Raw genomic sequence first — 17,574 nt, 5'->3', positions numbered from 1 at the left:
GAATGCGATGTTCTGATTGGCTGCCTGCTTACTCAAATATAACAACAGTTTCTTTGTCCGGCTGGAATAGGTTACTCCCTGGGGAATATTTGGTCGTCAAGCTCTGTGTTTTTACCATGTGACGCTTATGATTAGCTTATTCATGAACTCGAGATAAGTGTTTTGTTCATTCAAGTGTGAAGGTTGGTGAGTTGGCATGTCTAAATATCGCGTAATGAATATGCCACATGTAGAGGAAATACGTACACGCAATTAGTGTATTGCATAGCATGAACAATCCGTTGCAGGAATGAGTGATGGATAAATAGACATAATCATATTCAGCAAAAATGTTCTTTAAATTCTCATCTATATAAAGAACAAACTCGGTAAGCTTTATTTTGGCCTTCAGTTTACATGCATCAAAACTAAAACGAATGATGCCAACACATGTGGCTACTAGGTCATGCAAGAGGATGACCAGAGGCAGATGTAACACTGGAGCCAAAGTGATAAAAAAAGGCGATTTGTATTGAAGATTTTTATTACCCTATGAGATTCACTCGTGTCAATGATAGCAAGACAAAGCTCTTCTGACATGATAATCATCATAATCATAATCATAGATATGAATATAAAAGCGACAAAACCATTTCCCTAAAGAGATCTCTGCTACAAGAGAGTCCACTTTCGACTACCTCCAAAGCATGTGTTTGTGAGTACAGTATGTGTAGTATGTGGTACTGTAGAGCAGAGATTTAAGTTGATAGGAAATGAACATGATCAGTGTCTGTTAATTGTGTATCATCACCACGGATCTGGTTTAACACGAGCTTATTTACACTTCGATTGTTGAAACAGATAAACCGTCAAGATTGCTATGATAATGTAACAAAGCAAGCCCAGTATCTGTCACGTAATCTTCACTCATTGTCGAGGTCTGTAAATTACATGTTAAAGAACATTGGATTTAATATCACATCATTGCCATATTTGGGCAAGTAGCCAAGTCTTTCTGCAACTAATACCATTAGAAGGTCCCATTGACGTCAACATCGAATGTCGACGTTAGCAGGTACACATATGTCAGTATGTTTGATACATGCAGTGTTAAAGTCCGATGTCTTCAGTGCTGCTATATACTCTCCTTTTATGGCACTGACGTCATCACAAGAACCTGGACTGCCGAGGATGCCACTAGATGCACCGATGGGGTCAGCCTCATCTGCGTAAAAATTCATGCTTTGAGTTTTTACAACATCCTTTCCAAACACAACAATGATTTGAGTTCACAGGTACAGACAGACATCATAACCGTCATAGAATTAAACCTATATAATCGTACAGATTCTTCCTCGAGTCCCAACACTTGACTGCGTGGTAGCTTGCCCCGACGGAGTGGGGCTCATAATATTCACCACTGGTTTGGCAAAGAGAAACACTTATTTTTTTATACAAATTGTGTGAGTGGCGGGTTCTGCCGGTAGGGCAGGACATGCTTGCCCTTTTCACGGACACCTGGCGTCATCATTGACTCTCCGTGATGCAAGCATATGTTCCCCACTATTTCGCCCTTTACGCCCAAAGAAATCTGTTTCGGCGGATAGTCGAGACTGGTTATTCTCTGGCGTTGACGTATTATATTTGTTCTGGTCATCATGTAAAGGCCGACGTCGGTGTAAAACAGAACAAAACAAACACAAACCTTATACAGATCTGTAGACATGATTAAATATGCTGAGTGAGTGATTAGACTTAACGCCGCTTTTGGCAATACTATATAATGATATGATATCACCAAAAATGGGTTTCACAAAGTGAATCGAACCAGGGGTGAACTCTTTAACCACGAAGCTACCCTACAGCTCTTTGAATAATGAAATATATTATAGATGATAAGTTAGGATAAGGAGAATATGAAATGTCTTTGTCTGAACTTGCCACACCAGTGTTAAAATACAATCATAAAATATATCATCAGTGAGTGTGTGAGTATGTTTTACGCCGCTTTTAACAATATCACGGCGGGGGACACCAGAAATTCAGCTGGACACATTTTACCCATGTCGGGAATCGAACCCGGGTCTTCGGCGTTACGAGCGAACGCATTAAATATATCAACACTCATTTAAATAACTGTTTTATAAAACATAAAAACAATTACCTTCACACTGGATCGTTCCTGGGTTTGAAGACCAAGTTCCACCTGCGCCGCACGCATACCATTGGCTCCCATCTATGTCACGTGGTAGGGTTCAGTTAGCCAGGCAGCCAATCAAACAATACTGTCCAAAGTCTCGTCGCCAACCGTTGCAAGCCACGTACCCAAACTCAGGCACAGATAAGTTATCACATGGGTAAGCTGTATAGGAGAAATTTGAAATTAAGGATAAATTCTCTTACTTAAATACACGTTAATCAGCATAATATGTAATACATATGTAATAATATAAAACAATGACATAAATGGGTGTAAAAATGAAACTTAAGATACTCAGCAAAATTTCAGCTACAGGATGCGTGCTGAAAATATCAGTCTGGACTTGACAATCCCGTGGTTGACATCATAAATTGCTTCACGCAATTGGGATACGATGACATGTCATTACCCAAGTCCTCGAGCCTTACCCAATCCATTCAGTGGCCTCATACGACAGGCTTAGGTTACTGGTGATCGAATCCTCACGGGCGGAATCCTCTTACGGAATCGTCACGGCTATACTGGACATGATGTATGTTTTTCATATAAATGTAGTAACTGGCATTGGGTGTTCATGGTATAATTGTTGCAGACCACATCAGCCAATTCATACGTGGAGGCGGTGGGGTAACCGTTGGGTTTGCTCGTCGCGCCGAAAGCAGTTTCGATTCTCCATTTATGGTGTGATTGTATTGCACTATTATGGAATTAAGCGTGAAACTAACCTAACTCGTTCATATATTTCTAAATCTAGAGGTTCAAAGGGTCATCAATGAACTCCCAGGCCAGTTTCGTCCAAGGTCTGCAGGATGAGATGACCGAGGACTTACATCACTCTTGCGTCTGATGTATAGATGTTTAATGAATACTGGTTAGTTTAAGCTTCCTTACTCGGGTATATTGCGATGACAACGGGCCACTTGTCAGAATGAAACAGATTTGGAGCATACTTTGTGAGTGTTTTGCACTGGAAAGTTGTTTTCCGACATAGTGATATGTCTGAGAGCTACCCTGTTTCTTTCAATTTTTAAGCAGGCTCTGTACCTTATAGAATATCAAAAACAGCAGTGTGGACACAATAGGACCAACAATTAGTGTTTTCGATCTCTGGAGAAGCGTTTGTGGTAGTTATAGGTGAGTTTTTGAAACGTCATCGTTTGTTTGTTGTCCTGCTTCACTCCCTCAACGAAAGAAATGACACATGCTTTTTATAGAAACACACGTCATGAATGATGCCGTTGGCCGAAAAAGGTCCTGAAAGGTTGTAATATTTGTTTTAGCTTATCATCCCACTTAAGGTATTTTTGATACATTATCTGCCCCATCACCTCCTCAGTGGACAGCTGATACCAAGATGACTGTCTTTAAAAGTTCCGACATCATCTTATCATCAGTGCATATATTCCCACGTCACCTTACCATCAGTGCACATATCCCAAAAGTCACATTACCGTCAATGCATATCTTCCCACAGCACCTTTCCATCCGTGCATATCTTCCCGCAACACCTCACCATCCGTACATATCTTCCCACAGCACCTTTCCATCCGTGCATATCTTCCTGCAACACTTAACATAGGTGCATATATTCCCACGTCACCTTACCATCCATACATATCTTCTCGCAGCACCTTACCATAGGTGCATATATTCCCACGTCACCTTACCATCCATGCATATCTTCTCGCAGCACCTTACCACAGGTGTATATATTCCCACAGCACCTTACAATAGGTGCATATATTCCCACATCATCTTACCATCCATGCATATCTTCTCGCAGCACCTTACCATCCATGCATATATTCCCACGTCACGTTACAATAGGTGCATATATCCCCACGTCACCTTACCATCCATGCATATCTTCTCGCAGCACCTTACCATCCATGCATATCTTCTCGTAGCACCTCACCATAGGTGCATATATCCCCACAGCACCTTACCATCCATGCATATATTCCCACGTCACCTTACCATAGGTGCATATATTCCCACGACACCTTCATACTCTTAGTGTCCATAGAGTTCCGTAAGTTTTTTGGGGGTTCTGTCTACGCTATTATGGAGCAGAATTACAAAAGAAATGCACCTGTATTGATGGTAGAATAGGTTCCCCGGCAACGTATGCAGGTTGTAAGGGGCGTCTGAGCGGATCGGATGGCCACATACGACGTGGATCTCTGCTTACAGTCATATAGCTGGCACATGGCTTCGTGAATATCAGTTTAGACTTAACCCTGCCGTCAGGTAATTGTAAGACCCGTTAACATTATCATAATGTCCATACAACGGACAACAATAAACTGTCAGGATAGATTGAAACTATTGAAATGTGTTCAGTAGTGTAATTGAAGACCTCACGGACATGAAGTAAATTATTGCTGCATTCGTCATGTCCTTTGTATTTTTTTTGGCATACTGCCGATGAACCGTCACACGCAAAGGAGAACAGATAGCTGAGTACCGAGGAGGTAGAATGTCCTCTACTGCTAATGATATTGTTCTTGTTCATAATTGCATGATTGTGTCTGCCAAGTCAGCTGCTGTTCCGTATCGATAGCTAACAATGCCGTCACTAGATTAGTATAGGCATACACATAGTCCTGGGTTTAATGTCACTATGCGTTTCTGTAATATCACAGCATGTCAGCTTACAGTGTCGGGAAATACCAAATTACGCAGGTCTTAGATGGATATTACGTTTGAAACCCAAAGGCACGAATATAGTGCTGACAATCCAAAGAACGATCATAGTCAGGGCGAATCTGGGATTCGAAACTCCGACCATCGAATCCTGGAACGACTAAGGGACGTCACTCTGCACAGCGAGACTCGGCAACTTAGACGGCCGAGTTCCCGACTGTGGTATCCCTTGGTGTGTGTGTGTGTTTGTGTGTGTGTTTGTGTGTGTGTTTTTGTGTGTGTGTGTTTGTGTGTGTGTGTGTGTGTTTGTTTGTTTGTTTGTGCGTGCGTGCGTGCGTGCGTGCGTGCGTGCGTGCGTGCGTGCGTGTGTGCTTGTATTTCTGTGTATTGCTTACGTCTAATGCTGAGTTGAAACTTGCACTCCGTCTGTAAACCGTTGTTTGTCTTGGTGGCCACGTATTGGACGAAGAAGTCGCCCCAGGGGAAGCGGTAGGAGTTTGTGACGTAGTTCGGCGTCGTGACGACGTTGTTACCAAAGGGATCCGTGAAGGCTGGCACTGTCCACTCGTGGGTCAGCTCATGGTCAGCTGTGTGGAGAGTGTCGTTGCCTTCGCAACCACTCATAACAGGGGGCTGTACGTCTGGAGCGACATGAGCCAAAAATGTGAGTGAGTGAGTTGAGATTAACGCCGCTTTAACAGTATTCCAGTTATATCGCGGCGTGTCAGCTTAATGTGGGAAGAAAGCCCGAAGTGATGCAGGTCTCAGACGTTTAGCACTTAGGTGAAACCCACGAGCACGGGTATGTTGCTGACAAACCTAGAAATATAATCGGGGCGAACCGGGATTCGAACCCACAATCATGGGTTTCTAACGTGTCCAAGGGACGCAACTCTGCACAGCGAATCGCGGCGCCTTAGACGACTGTGCCACCCGTGCCCCCGCCAATCATGTGTGTATGATAACTGTTTGTGGGGAATATAAAAGTCATATAAAACATATAAAATTATTTACAGGTGATAAATACACAGTACTCAATTTATGTTGCTAACTACATAAATTGTGTTGTTAAAGAGTAGATGTGCTATCAGCATTTGATGGCCGTATATTTGTTAGCTTGATGAGCCATTTTGGATTTCCTACCTGCTTCACAGTTGATCCCTGACCACCCAGGCGAACACACACACGTGTACATCTCCAGACCGTTCACACACGTGCCTCCGTTCTGGCAGGGGCTGCTGTTACAGGACTCAGCGACTGGATGGAGACACAAATGTGACCGTCAAACAAACAAACACCTTAAATTATTATCACTTAACCATACCGGTGACGCATTATTGCATGACGTGACATGACCCCTCAACGAGTGCAAGTCAAGATTGCATCCATCTGCTTAAAAATGTACTCTCCAAAAAAGTAGGACATATTCTGATATTATGGTAATGGGTGGATGATGTGGAGCTGATGTGGAATGGGGTTTAACGTCGCGTTCAAGTTTGCACTTATATAGCGACATGCATGCACGTGAGTGTGTGTGGCTGCTTGTACTAACCCGGACTGGTGCCAATTGATAGTGCTAGCACACTGAGATACTGCAGTTTGACATGAATATCCCACTCAGACACAGTATACTGTCTCCGAGCCGATCTGTCCTTGTTTTAACCCCTTAATGGCTAGCCAGACAGGGTAACAACAAGTATCTTCTTTCAACGTCTTTTGGTATGACGCGGCCGGGGATCGATCGAACCCCGGACCTTCCGTTCCCCGGGCGGACGCTCTACCACTAGACCAGGGAGACTGTCTGGACGGATAAGAATAAGGTGAGGACGATGTGTAACCCATGACAAGACACACAGCATGTTGACGGTGTATTGTAAGGATGCAAAACAATAAAAAAAAAACCAGGGGTGTGTAGTTAAAAAATAAACGTTTTAGACTTGATCAATAAAGGACATCTCCCAATGACAAATATAATACGTCAACGCCAGAGAATAACCAGTCGCCACTGTCAGCCGAAACAGATTTATTAGGGCGTAAAGGGCAAAATAGTGGGGGAAATTATGTCCTTACATCATGACGTGCAGCGCCTGACCCAGTTGAGCTGAAGGAGCGGGTGACCTTTGACGACGGCGTACATGTCTCCCGATCACACCGAGACGTCCTCTGGGTCAGGACGCATGGCTTGTGAGGGTCGTTGATGTCTTTCTACTGGAGGGGCGGTTGGTTAGCCGCGTGGTTCAAGCGTTCACTCGTCACGCTGAGGATCCGGGTTCGATTCCCTACATTGGCACAATGTGTGAAGGCAATTTCTGGTGTCCGCCGCAGGGATATTGCTTGAATATTGCTAAATGCGGCGTAAAAACATACTCACTCACTCACTTGCTACTCGATGTAGTCAGTTACTATACGTGCACGATGGGCACGTGGATTATCGTCTTGAAAGACAAAACGTGGACCAGCTTGGCGCCGAACGGCAAATCTATTGGCGCTGGTATGTTGTCTCGGTCGTAGTTTCGAGCGAACTTTCCATGGGTAATATGCAGTGGCGTTCTGGCGCTCATCATAGTGGTCATCGTGATCTCGCCCCCATATCACTCTGACCCACCCCCAATTGGCGACTGGCTAGAATGTACCAATTTGTTAACGGCTGTACAACAAGTGGTCGTCGAGCATGCAGATTAGCTGCATGCTTACGATTTCTTATATCTTTGTCAGTAACTTAAGCTTCTGTGGCCTGGCGCAAGTGGACAGCGATTTTATTGCCTGTTTGCGTCTGGTTCCTAATTAATTCATAATGTGTTGTTGACCTTTAGCGCCATGCTCGGGGTCGATCTTTAACATGTGTGTCTACAGAGACCACTTCCAATTACCTGCTTCCCCTCCCCGAGTTCTACCAATTTGAATCATGCCAATAGCCCTTACGGTTCCTCACATTGTAGACGATTCATTCCAAGTCTGGTCTCTAATACTGTATTAAAGCAAGAGTGGATAGCTCACATGTACATGATTCTTGAAGAGTTTCACGGGAAATGTTTAAGGTGTGTTAAGGCTCAAGGTTTTTGTTCCGGAACCGTTCTATCTCTGGTTTAGGATCCGTAACCGTTCTACCTCAGTCATTTTTGAAAGAACGACGAGCGTATGCTCCTTTCAAGAAGATGGTTATTGTCACAACATATATTTTTCATGGCTTTTTTCATTTGAGGAGAATATAATATAAATAAATTATAAAGAACAGAACATCATATCAAGACCGTTCAGGCGTTCACTCCTTTGAAGAAAATGGTCATTCCAAAGAACAACGCCAGCTCTGCTGACGGTTCTGTTTCCATATATTGTTGTCGTTCGAGTATGGCATTACCATGTTGACTCGCTCAGGATGTGAGTCGGACCATGGAGAAATGGTAGAAGGTACACAAATATGAGCAGCTTGGACATAATTCTCTTTCTCAGTGTTGCAATTGAAACTCGTGAGGACAGGTGTCATGTGGTCAAGCAATGCTTTATTACAACAATGTACCAATAACCAGGACCGCAAAACCATGACAATGATCATTAACGAGTGATGACTTACATAGGCACCTTGGCGTAGACCCCGTCCAGTATCCATACGTGGAGTAGCTGTAGGTGGAACATGTAATTGTGGCAGTCCCAGTCATGTTGTACCCGTTGGTGCACGTGTACGTGGCCACGCTGCCGTAGTTGTTGCCGTTGCTGACTGTGACGGCACCGTTTGACGTTGTTTGTGGCGTACCACAGGTTATAACTTAAAAGAAATGATAATCGTATTTTTGCGAATATTTACACAAACACAAACATGCAATGGTTTGAAATGAAAGACTAAACGAGCCCACGAAGTATATTTTGGGACCGACCATCGGATATTCTGGTTTGGGGTAATCTGCAATACAATATATGTTTTAACTAATGGTCGGTCCCTAATGCCTTTTCTACACTAACATATATCCCACTGTGCAATGGATAAGGTAATGGATAAGAAAAAATAGGTTCACAATCAGCTTGCCCCTTGAACATGCACACATAATCAAGGACGTATGATCAAGGAACATGCACACATTATCAAGGACGTATATTACACAATACTGGCTTTTAACCCGGACTTGAAGTAGGCAAATCGATGAAGAAAAACATTAGCCACAAATGTGCCTAATTCAAAAACATGTTTGATGATTATATGTCCTGGATAAATTAAATATGTTCTATAATATCAGTTGAACCAACTGAATATACAAATGAAACATTAAAACAGATTTATGAAAATAACTGCTCCTTTCTGTTTATAATTGATGTAAAAGGTCAATAATATATGGATAAGTGCCAGTAGCTATGCCGTGAACGTATAACCTGCAAGAAGTAAAGTCAGAAGATGCAGACACTCAAAAAGACACTCACGCTAAGTGAAATAATGCATATATGCATATTCACAACACAACATGGCCACATATAAAAAAAAAACACAACACGTATGAACAATATACCACTGATAACTTCAATGTTATTGGCAAATATATATTGTCAACGCAGGAGAATAACCGGCCTAGATTTTTTCTGCCGAAAGAGATTCCACTTGGCAAATAGCTGTGGAAATTATATGAATAGACCACTGAAAGACAGTGATGTTAGCGAAAATGGCAAGCATGCCCTGCCCTACCGGTAGAAACCCATCATTCTTACGATTTGCATAAAAAAGTACGTATTTATTGCCTGACGCAACACAGCAGCACTCGTGATATGCGACGTCAGTATGTAAAACCAGACAATCAAGTAATCGAGTAACCAGAAAATCCAGTGACACTAGGGTACCGTTACTAATTTTGTTGAAACTAATAAAAAAGTATGTTCATTTTGAAAAACGTCATAACATTCTCCAAACGGGTAACAATTGAATCAAATAAAATTCACTTTTTCAGATATGGAAGAAACAATCAAATACACATGGATGCTACTCGGGTGCCCGTAGACAATGGGTGCACGGTGGTTGATACAAGGACAGATGATTGGCACCATTACCATTATCACAGCATGTTCCATATCTCCCAGCCGGGCACCTGCATCCGCCGTAGGATGAGTCGTACGAACCGTAGGTACAGTGGGTGTTGCAGTCCCTGTACTCGTAGCCGCCGGCGCCACCGTCACAGTGCTCAAAAGTCCCACAACTGACAAGCGCCCGCACCTTTCTCTCTCTGACCTGCGTCCCGTAGCAGAGCCTTGAACAGATGGACCATTCTTGCCATGCCACCCAACTGCATTCACACGCATCCCATGTTGGAGCTCTCTGACTCCATGCTGCATGTAGCATGAACAGAGCAAACAGATACACCGAAAATAAACACATTGTGTCGGTGTACACTATTTTCTGGATATAGACGAACGGGATAAAATCCCTATAACAAATACACTGCGTTGACAATATTAGAAAAGAGGCACGAGTCAGAAAACAGGGCTTGGGTTACTTCCTGAATCACTGGGCCAGGACGTCAGCTGCAATAAGACTATTGGGTAGATTTGAGAACGCCTACCCACAGTGGCTATACATAATACAGGCGTCACGCGATTAGAAGTAAACCAATACACCTTCCTCACATGATCTACAACCGTGACAGGCTCTACCGTTATAGGAGCACAGACCTCAAAAGACGCAACGCGCAGTGGTAAGTAGATTACTGTGCTGCTGATAATACTATGGTACTGTTTATGGGACTGGCTTCGTCGAATTATCTGTATGCTACTTATACCTGTGTGCTAATATTCTTACTGTACATTTGGCTTTCTCCAATTATCTGTATGCTACGTGTTATCCATTACCTGTTGTTGTCTATGTTAACCTGCTGCTTATCACAAAATGCCATGCATGTATACCTCTCATCATTTGGTTGTTGTTACTCCAGCTTGATAATGGTATAAGAATCTATATCGTAACGTCGCTATATGCAATGAACCAGAAGTTGTATTTCCTGGCAGTGTTGTTAAAAAGTTGGTCATCTCCTAACTATTGTGCAAAGTTGTGTGAATCTGGCATCGAGGTAACATTCAAGTATTGATCATACAAAAATATATGGACATAAAAACAATATTGCAATCTCATAAACATATTTTCCAGGGAGTCGCAGCAGGTAAAAAAGAAATAATCTTGAAATTTGTACAAAAATGTATGACATACTCCTTGCAGGTTGGATCTTTATTATGATTATTTTATACACCCTAGATAATTGTCTTATGTTCCTATCCTAGGGCTATCAAAAACAAAAATTGTAACATGTGAAGTTTGATATAATATTTATTAATCATATTTATACTTATTCATTGTCCTATGGAACTTTGGAAGATATGGTGAAAACAAATACAAATGTACTGGCTATGTTACAAATAGAAGCTACGAGATCGTATCCAGGAGGTCACGACTTAAGGTCTCAAGGTCAGATGGACCGACCAGTCTAGAGACGCTGATCCCTTAAAAACAGTAATTTGTCATCATGTTTCACTGAAACGCGCTAATTGTTAGCTATACATGCTGGATTTCCTGAAAAAGAATGTTTTGAAAAACATAAAAATTCCAGTGACCGAAAATGTAACAAAAATCGTGGTTCTCAAAGACTCGTTATTATTTGGAGAAAGAAAGTCGTGTTATCTCATGGCCTTCAGATATTAATAACGTCTCGGCCTCCTAGTTTGTTCTCGTGACTTCAAGGATTTATCTTGTGGCCTCGGTGTATGAATGAATGTATGGCTTGTAAGTATTATCTGCTGGCCTCTGTGTATTTATTCATTGTCAGGTATTATCTCGTGGTCTCCAAGTATTATCCTGTGGCATCCCAGTATTATCGCGTGGCTTCCAGGTATCGTCACGTGACCTCTGAGTTTTATCTCATGGCCTTTAGATATTATATTGTGGTTTCAATGCTTTATCTACTTGCCTCTTATCTCTTATATCATGGTCAGAATGCCTTCAGGTATCATGTCATGACCTGTCGATATTTTCTGCGAAACTATATGTATTATCTCGTGGCCTCCAGGTATTATCTCGTGGCCTCGAGATGTAACCTCGTGGTCTCCAGGTTTTATCTCGTAGCCTGCAGGTCTTATCTCATGGTCTGCAAGTATTTGCTAGTGGACTTCAGGTATTATCTCGTGGCCTCGAGGTGTAACCTCATGGTCTCCATGTATTGTCTAGTGGCCCCCGGGTATTATCTCGTGGCCTCCAGGTATTATCTCGTGGCCTGCAGGTCTTATCTCATGTTTTGCAAGTATTATCTAGTGGCCCCGAGGTATTATCTCATGTTTTGCAAGTATTATCTAGTGGCCTCGAGGTATTATCTCATGGCCTCGAGGTTTTATCTCATGGTCTGCAAGCATTTCCAGTGGCTTCCAGGTATTATCTCTTGGCCTCAAGATGTAACCTCATGGTCTGCATGTTTTGTCTAGTGGCTTCCAGGTTTTATCTCCTGGCCTCCAGGCTTTATGTTATGGTCTGCGGGTATTATCTAGTGGCCTCCATGTATTATCTCGTGGCCTCCAGGTGTTATCTCATGGTTTGCTTGTATTATCTAGTGGCCTCCTGGTATTATCTCGTGGCCTCGAGGTGTAGCCTCATGGTCTGCATGTATTGTCTAGTGGCCTCCAGGTAATATCTTGTGGCCTCCATGTTTTATCTCATGGTCTGCAGGTATTATCTAGTTGCCTCTACGTATTATCTCGTTGCCTTTAGGTTTTATCTCATGGTCTGCATGTATTATTTAGAGGCCTCCAGGTAGTATCTAGTAGCCTCCAGGTTTTATCTCATGGTCTGCGGGTATTACCTAGTGGCCTCTAGGTTTTGTCCGGGGTGTAACCTTAAGGTCTGCATGTATTGTCTAGTGACCTCCAGGTATTATCTCGTGGTCGCAAGGTATTATCTCGTGGCCTCGAGGTGTAACCTCATGGTCTGCATGTATTATCTAGTGGCCTCCAGGTATTATTTCGTGGCCTCCATGTTTTATCTCATGGTCTGCGAGTATTTTTTAGTGACGCCCAGATATTTTCAGATTACATTTTAAAATCTCAATTGCTCAGAAAGGTTGCACCGGGCCTCCTCCAATCAATTATATAAAAAAAACATTGAACCGACGACACCGTCACAAGTAGGAAAACAAACTGCGCAGTCAGTAAATGTTCAGCTGTATGAAGGCGGCCTGTCAATAATACGCCAGAAAAAGACAATCGTTAATATTACAAGAAACATCCAACGTCGTAAGAAAATGATGGCACACATTCAACAATGTCACCTAACCGGAAAACCCAATCATTCAAGTCAATTCTTGCGACAAGAAATATAGCCACTCTACATGTCAGAGTGGGAATATGTACAAAATATAACGGCGGGTACCCCGTCTGGCCCATACCCCCGTCGGCGGGTACCCCCGTCTGGCCCATGCCGTACTATTGAACTTCGTTGTTCCGCCGACCTGATACGGTCGCTGGAGACATATATCTCCTTTTTTTCCCTGAAACCCTAACTTTTGTACTGGAGGCTCACATGTAAATTTCGAAGCCTATCTACTATGACTTGAGCGCCTGGGCAACTTGGTAGACAGAGTGTCCGGAGGACAGATGTTCGAGGGTCCGATCCCCGGGCGCTTCATACCAAAAGACGTTAAACGTTAAAACGTTAGCAAAATACAAATTCTAATACCTCGAGTAAGAAAAGCCGAGTCGAGAGTACAATTCTATATCTTGAGCACATGCTTATAAATTACTATTACTAAAGTAGGTTTTTAGTTTTGAAGGTTTTAGAACATAGTTGGATTTTAGGATATTTAAAAGATGTCACTCTCTATAATACAGGCATATCTTGATTTGACAATCAGCTTTTACCGGACACCGGACCTTACGCTTAAATGTGACAAAATATACAATACTTAACTATTTCTTCCCTTGAACTATTCTCAGCAACCAGATCTCCTTTAAACACAGAAGCTCGTAACATTAATCTCGGGCCTCTGTCAGTGTCCTTTTCCAGTTTCTAAATTTGTCTGCATATATGACCATTTGCGCACTTGTTAAAGGCCTCGCGGCTTGAACAGCTCTAATATAATTATTTACGCTGTACTTTTCGCCCCTTTAACATTGCAGCGCAGATCAATGGCGCGCCCAATATTGTTATGCTTGATCCTGTATGTCGCTGTCGCCGACAGTGGAATACTGACTAAAGACTTGCACTGGGTAGGTACCGTTTGCCCGTTTGTTTATGTGTCGACACATTATACCTGTCATGACCTGTTTGTGAAATATTTTAATGTCTTACATTATTTTAACTGCATTTATGTAACTGTTCAATTTAGATTATTATCCTGTGAATAATGTATAAAGTGTACCATACGTGTAGTTTAACGTCGTCTGCTGTTTATTTGTGAATGAGTGCGTGAATTGGGTTTAACGCCGTTTTTAACAGTATTCCAGTATCACGGCGTGTCAAAGTAATTTGGGAGGAAAACCCAAAATGATGCTGGTCTCGGGGCGTTTACAACTTTGATGACACCCACGAGCACGGGCATGGTGCTGACAAACCAAGAAACATTATCGGGGCCAATCCGGATTCGAACCCACAACCAAACGTTTCTGGCGTGCCCAAAGGACATAACTCTACGCATATAATCGACTGAAAACTTATAATATCAAGTCTTGAAATGTTTCCCGTAATAATGTAACAACCCGTATCAACTCGGGCAGAGTTGCTGCCCTTAGTTGTGCCAGAATCCTGTTATCGTGGGTTTGAATCTCAGATCGCCCTGATAATTTTTCTGTTTTACAGCATCATAACCGTGCTTCTAAGACCTGCATCACTTCGGGCTTTAGTCCCACATCTTAAATGACACGCCATGATATACCTCATTTTCTCACAATTGTTGTGTTTCCAGATCCAGGATCTCGAGTCTCGAGATGGCTGTGAGATTCTGGACAGGTTTGACTCCGATGTGCAGTGCAAAGGAAATGTCCACGACGTATTTTCTGTAGCTGGACAGGTTATGACAATGGCTGACACGGGGACTGTGTGTCGGGCTGGATTTACTTTGGACTTTTTTGCTTGTAAAGGAGGGCTTTGGGTCCAAGGTAATCATTTTGTATCTATCGTCTTTACGTGATAGGACATCGAACCAGTTTGATTGTTTGTTGTTTAACTCCGTACTCAGTAATATTCCAGCTGTATGACGGCGGTCTGTAAACAATCAAATCTGGACCAAACAATCCAGTGATTGATATCATGAGCATATCTCTACGCAATTGGGATACGATGACATGCATCAACCAAGTCGGGGAGCCTTCCCACCAGATCCTATGTGTCGCCTCTTACGACAAGCATGGGTTACTGGAAACCATTAACCATTGATTCCACCATTAACGCTTTAGGATGTTATTTGTGTAAGGATTGCGTCATTACGACTGATTTCAATATAAATGATAATTCTGAAAATATTGCAGATGATGAAATGCCTTTCATATTTAATACCGTTTATCACATGTATAGACGTGAAACTTGTATGGATAACATTATCTATATAGTTGCCACCAGGTTTCACAGTCACTTCATTTCTCTCGCTGCAACATACCGCTCACAGATGGCCATTACCGCACTCACAATCACGAGAAATATACTTAGGCGGTTTTATGTTATTAATTGGTTTACGGATCAACCGACCGTAAAATAAAAAAAAATTGGAAAAGATATAATTCTCAATATATATATCCGAGTCTGGAATCCCAGCAATATAATATATCACAAATCGTTTTCATGCCATTACCATCCAAAACTGGCTCCCACGGGTGATATTGCTTAGGTGAGATCGAACAATATCTGCATCGATCGCTACAATGAAATTGCTTCACAATGCTTTGCAGACCATTGTGACGTCATTGATTACCATGCCGTCACAATCAAATGACATCACTAATAGTTCTGCTATTGAAGTTGTTTGCAGTACTTTTTCTACACTTAAGACACTGCTTATTACTGTCTTAAAACTAAAAAGTTTGGAAGAATGATGATGGGTGATATATAAAATATCACCCTACTGTTTTTTTATATCAAATATATCCACACTCGTTTATATATTTGACATCCAAAGACACTCGGGTGAGATGTCTATGTCGCAACAAAGGATAAACTAAGCACGACCCAAAAACAAACGTGCTCACGCTTTGCGAAAGATGGTTGTTGACCTGTTTGGCTAAGACCAGTTCTGTTAATAGATTCACCGACACCCCTACTCTCAGCAGTGAGTGGGTAGGCAAAGCTGTGAGGAGTAGGTAACCTAGTTGTTAAAGCTTTCTCCTACATACTCACTCATCCACCCATCTCACCCCTTTACCCACCTCCCATCCTCCTATCCTCCCATCCACCCACCCATTAACCAACCTTCCAACTCCTAAACTCGCTCACTTCATCCACTTCTAACTTCAGTACCTCTATCCTTTGCTCGGTCGTTAAAACGTCGGGAGGATCAACATCACAGGGAAAAGCGATTTTGGGGTACCGTTGAAGCAGTAATTGGCGTCATAGGTGGAGTTGTCGACATCTTCTGCACGTTTTTGTGTGATAACGGTAAGTATATTTTCAAAGTATGACATGAGACCAATAATTGGGCAGGTGGACATCATTCAAATGTGTGTGTTTTTTATCTCATTTATACATATCCGTTTGATTTTATTATGCTTCCAAAGCAGTGGTGTTAAACTATGACACGCCAAATCATTTAACGAGTAATAACCTGTTACAATATGACAAGTGTACGAGTTAAGTTACACGCAAGGTTAATGCTTCTTGTCCCAGTCCATTCGTCACCACTCGCCCCTTTCCGTAACGTGCAAGAAGACTCGTTCCCCTATCGATGAATGTTTTATGCGACATAACGACAAACCAATCAGAATGCGCGTGTGACTTCAAGTACTTCGGTCAAAGAATCCCTCAAGAATACTTTTTGATAATTTACGTACGCACCGAGTTGACAATTATTTTAGCTATGCCCGTTTGCGCTTACACGAAACCCAGTCACAAAAATGGCCACGAGAGGGGCACGGGTCGCTATTCGGCTTGTCCCAGAGTAACATGAGTTGGTCACGAAAGGGCCAAGTCTAATACCCCGTTCACTTGCACAACATTTACTAACGTAAGTAATTTTACACATGTGTAACTATACATACGTGCGTATATGTAAATTTACTATGCGTTCACATGAAAAGCATCTTAGGTGTGTAAATAAAGTATGTAAATTAGGTAAGGCACACATATTCGTCAGTCAGTTCAACACAAAACAGATTGTTTTCCAATTAAAGTTAAATGAGAAGAGAGTTACTTCACCAAATATTTTCGCGTGAACTAACATGTGTTTGATTTAATTTGCACACAAAGACTCTTTGAAACCAAAAGAAAACACCGTCCGCTCAACTCTGTATATACGCCAAAAAATTTACAACTGTTGACAAATTGTTTGGTGTTGGCAAAAAAACAGATATTTATTAGATCATCCTCTGACGTTGACATAAACGTTGACATTGCAACATATACACACAGTGCAAATTTACATTTACATTTGAACCTGCTCCAGATATGATGCAAATTTGCACCTGGTGTAAATATACACACAGTAAACGCGTTCACATGACAAGTATACTCACATATGTATTTCTACACACGTATGCACATATGCACACATATGTATAGAGGCGCATGTGAACGGGGTATAAGAATAGCACTTTCT

At 42.1% G+C, this 17,574-nt stretch overlaps 2 protein-coding genes across 3 annotated transcripts in view; one reads left to right on the top strand and one right to left on the bottom strand.

Annotated features, from left to right (window-relative positions):
• Positions 1–505: 505 nt before the first annotated feature.
• Positions 506–10,254, bottom strand: LOC124151675 (fibropellin-3-like). Its single transcript, XM_046524262.2, has 6 exons — positions 9,854–10,254; positions 8,397–8,588; positions 5,969–6,082; positions 5,221–5,466; positions 2,144–2,341; positions 506–1,204 (listed from the first exon to the last, which is right to left on the bottom strand). Exons 1-5 carry the CDS (start codon positions 10,176–10,178, stop codon positions 2,235–2,237), a joined length of 984 nt encoding a protein of 327 aa, XP_046380218.2. The 5' UTR covers positions 10,179–10,254; the 3' UTR covers positions 506–1,204; positions 2,144–2,234.
• A 141-nt stretch (positions 10,255–10,395) lies between these two features.
• Positions 10,396–17,574, top strand: part of LOC124151672 (sushi, von Willebrand factor type A, EGF and pentraxin domain-containing protein 1-like) — a 28,368-nt gene continuing 21,189 nt past the window's right edge. Inside the window, exons 1-4 of one of the 2 annotated variants that reach the window (XM_048386054.1) lie at positions 10,396–10,494; positions 13,952–14,041; positions 14,737–14,929; positions 16,278–16,418. In XM_048386054.1, coding sequence (XP_048242011.1) covers positions 13,961–14,041; positions 14,737–14,929; positions 16,278–16,418 — 415 coding nt within the window. In that variant the 5' untranslated portion in view covers positions 10,396–10,494; positions 13,952–13,960. Of the gene's footprint in view, positions 10,495–13,951; positions 14,042–14,736; positions 14,930–16,277; positions 16,420–17,574 lie in introns of both variants that reach the window. The other variant, XM_048386055.1, reaches the window with a different exon arrangement.

The sequence above is a fragment of the Haliotis rufescens genome, unplaced genomic scaffold (assembly GCF_023055435.1).
Source record: "Haliotis rufescens isolate VD_foot unplaced genomic scaffold, xgHalRufe1.0.p SCAF_6, whole genome shotgun sequence".
NCBI lineage: Eukaryota > Metazoa > Mollusca > Gastropoda > Lepetellida > Haliotidae > Haliotis > Haliotis rufescens.
The sequence above is the reverse complement of the archived record's forward strand: the minus strand, read 5'-3'. Positions and strand labels throughout refer to the sequence as shown.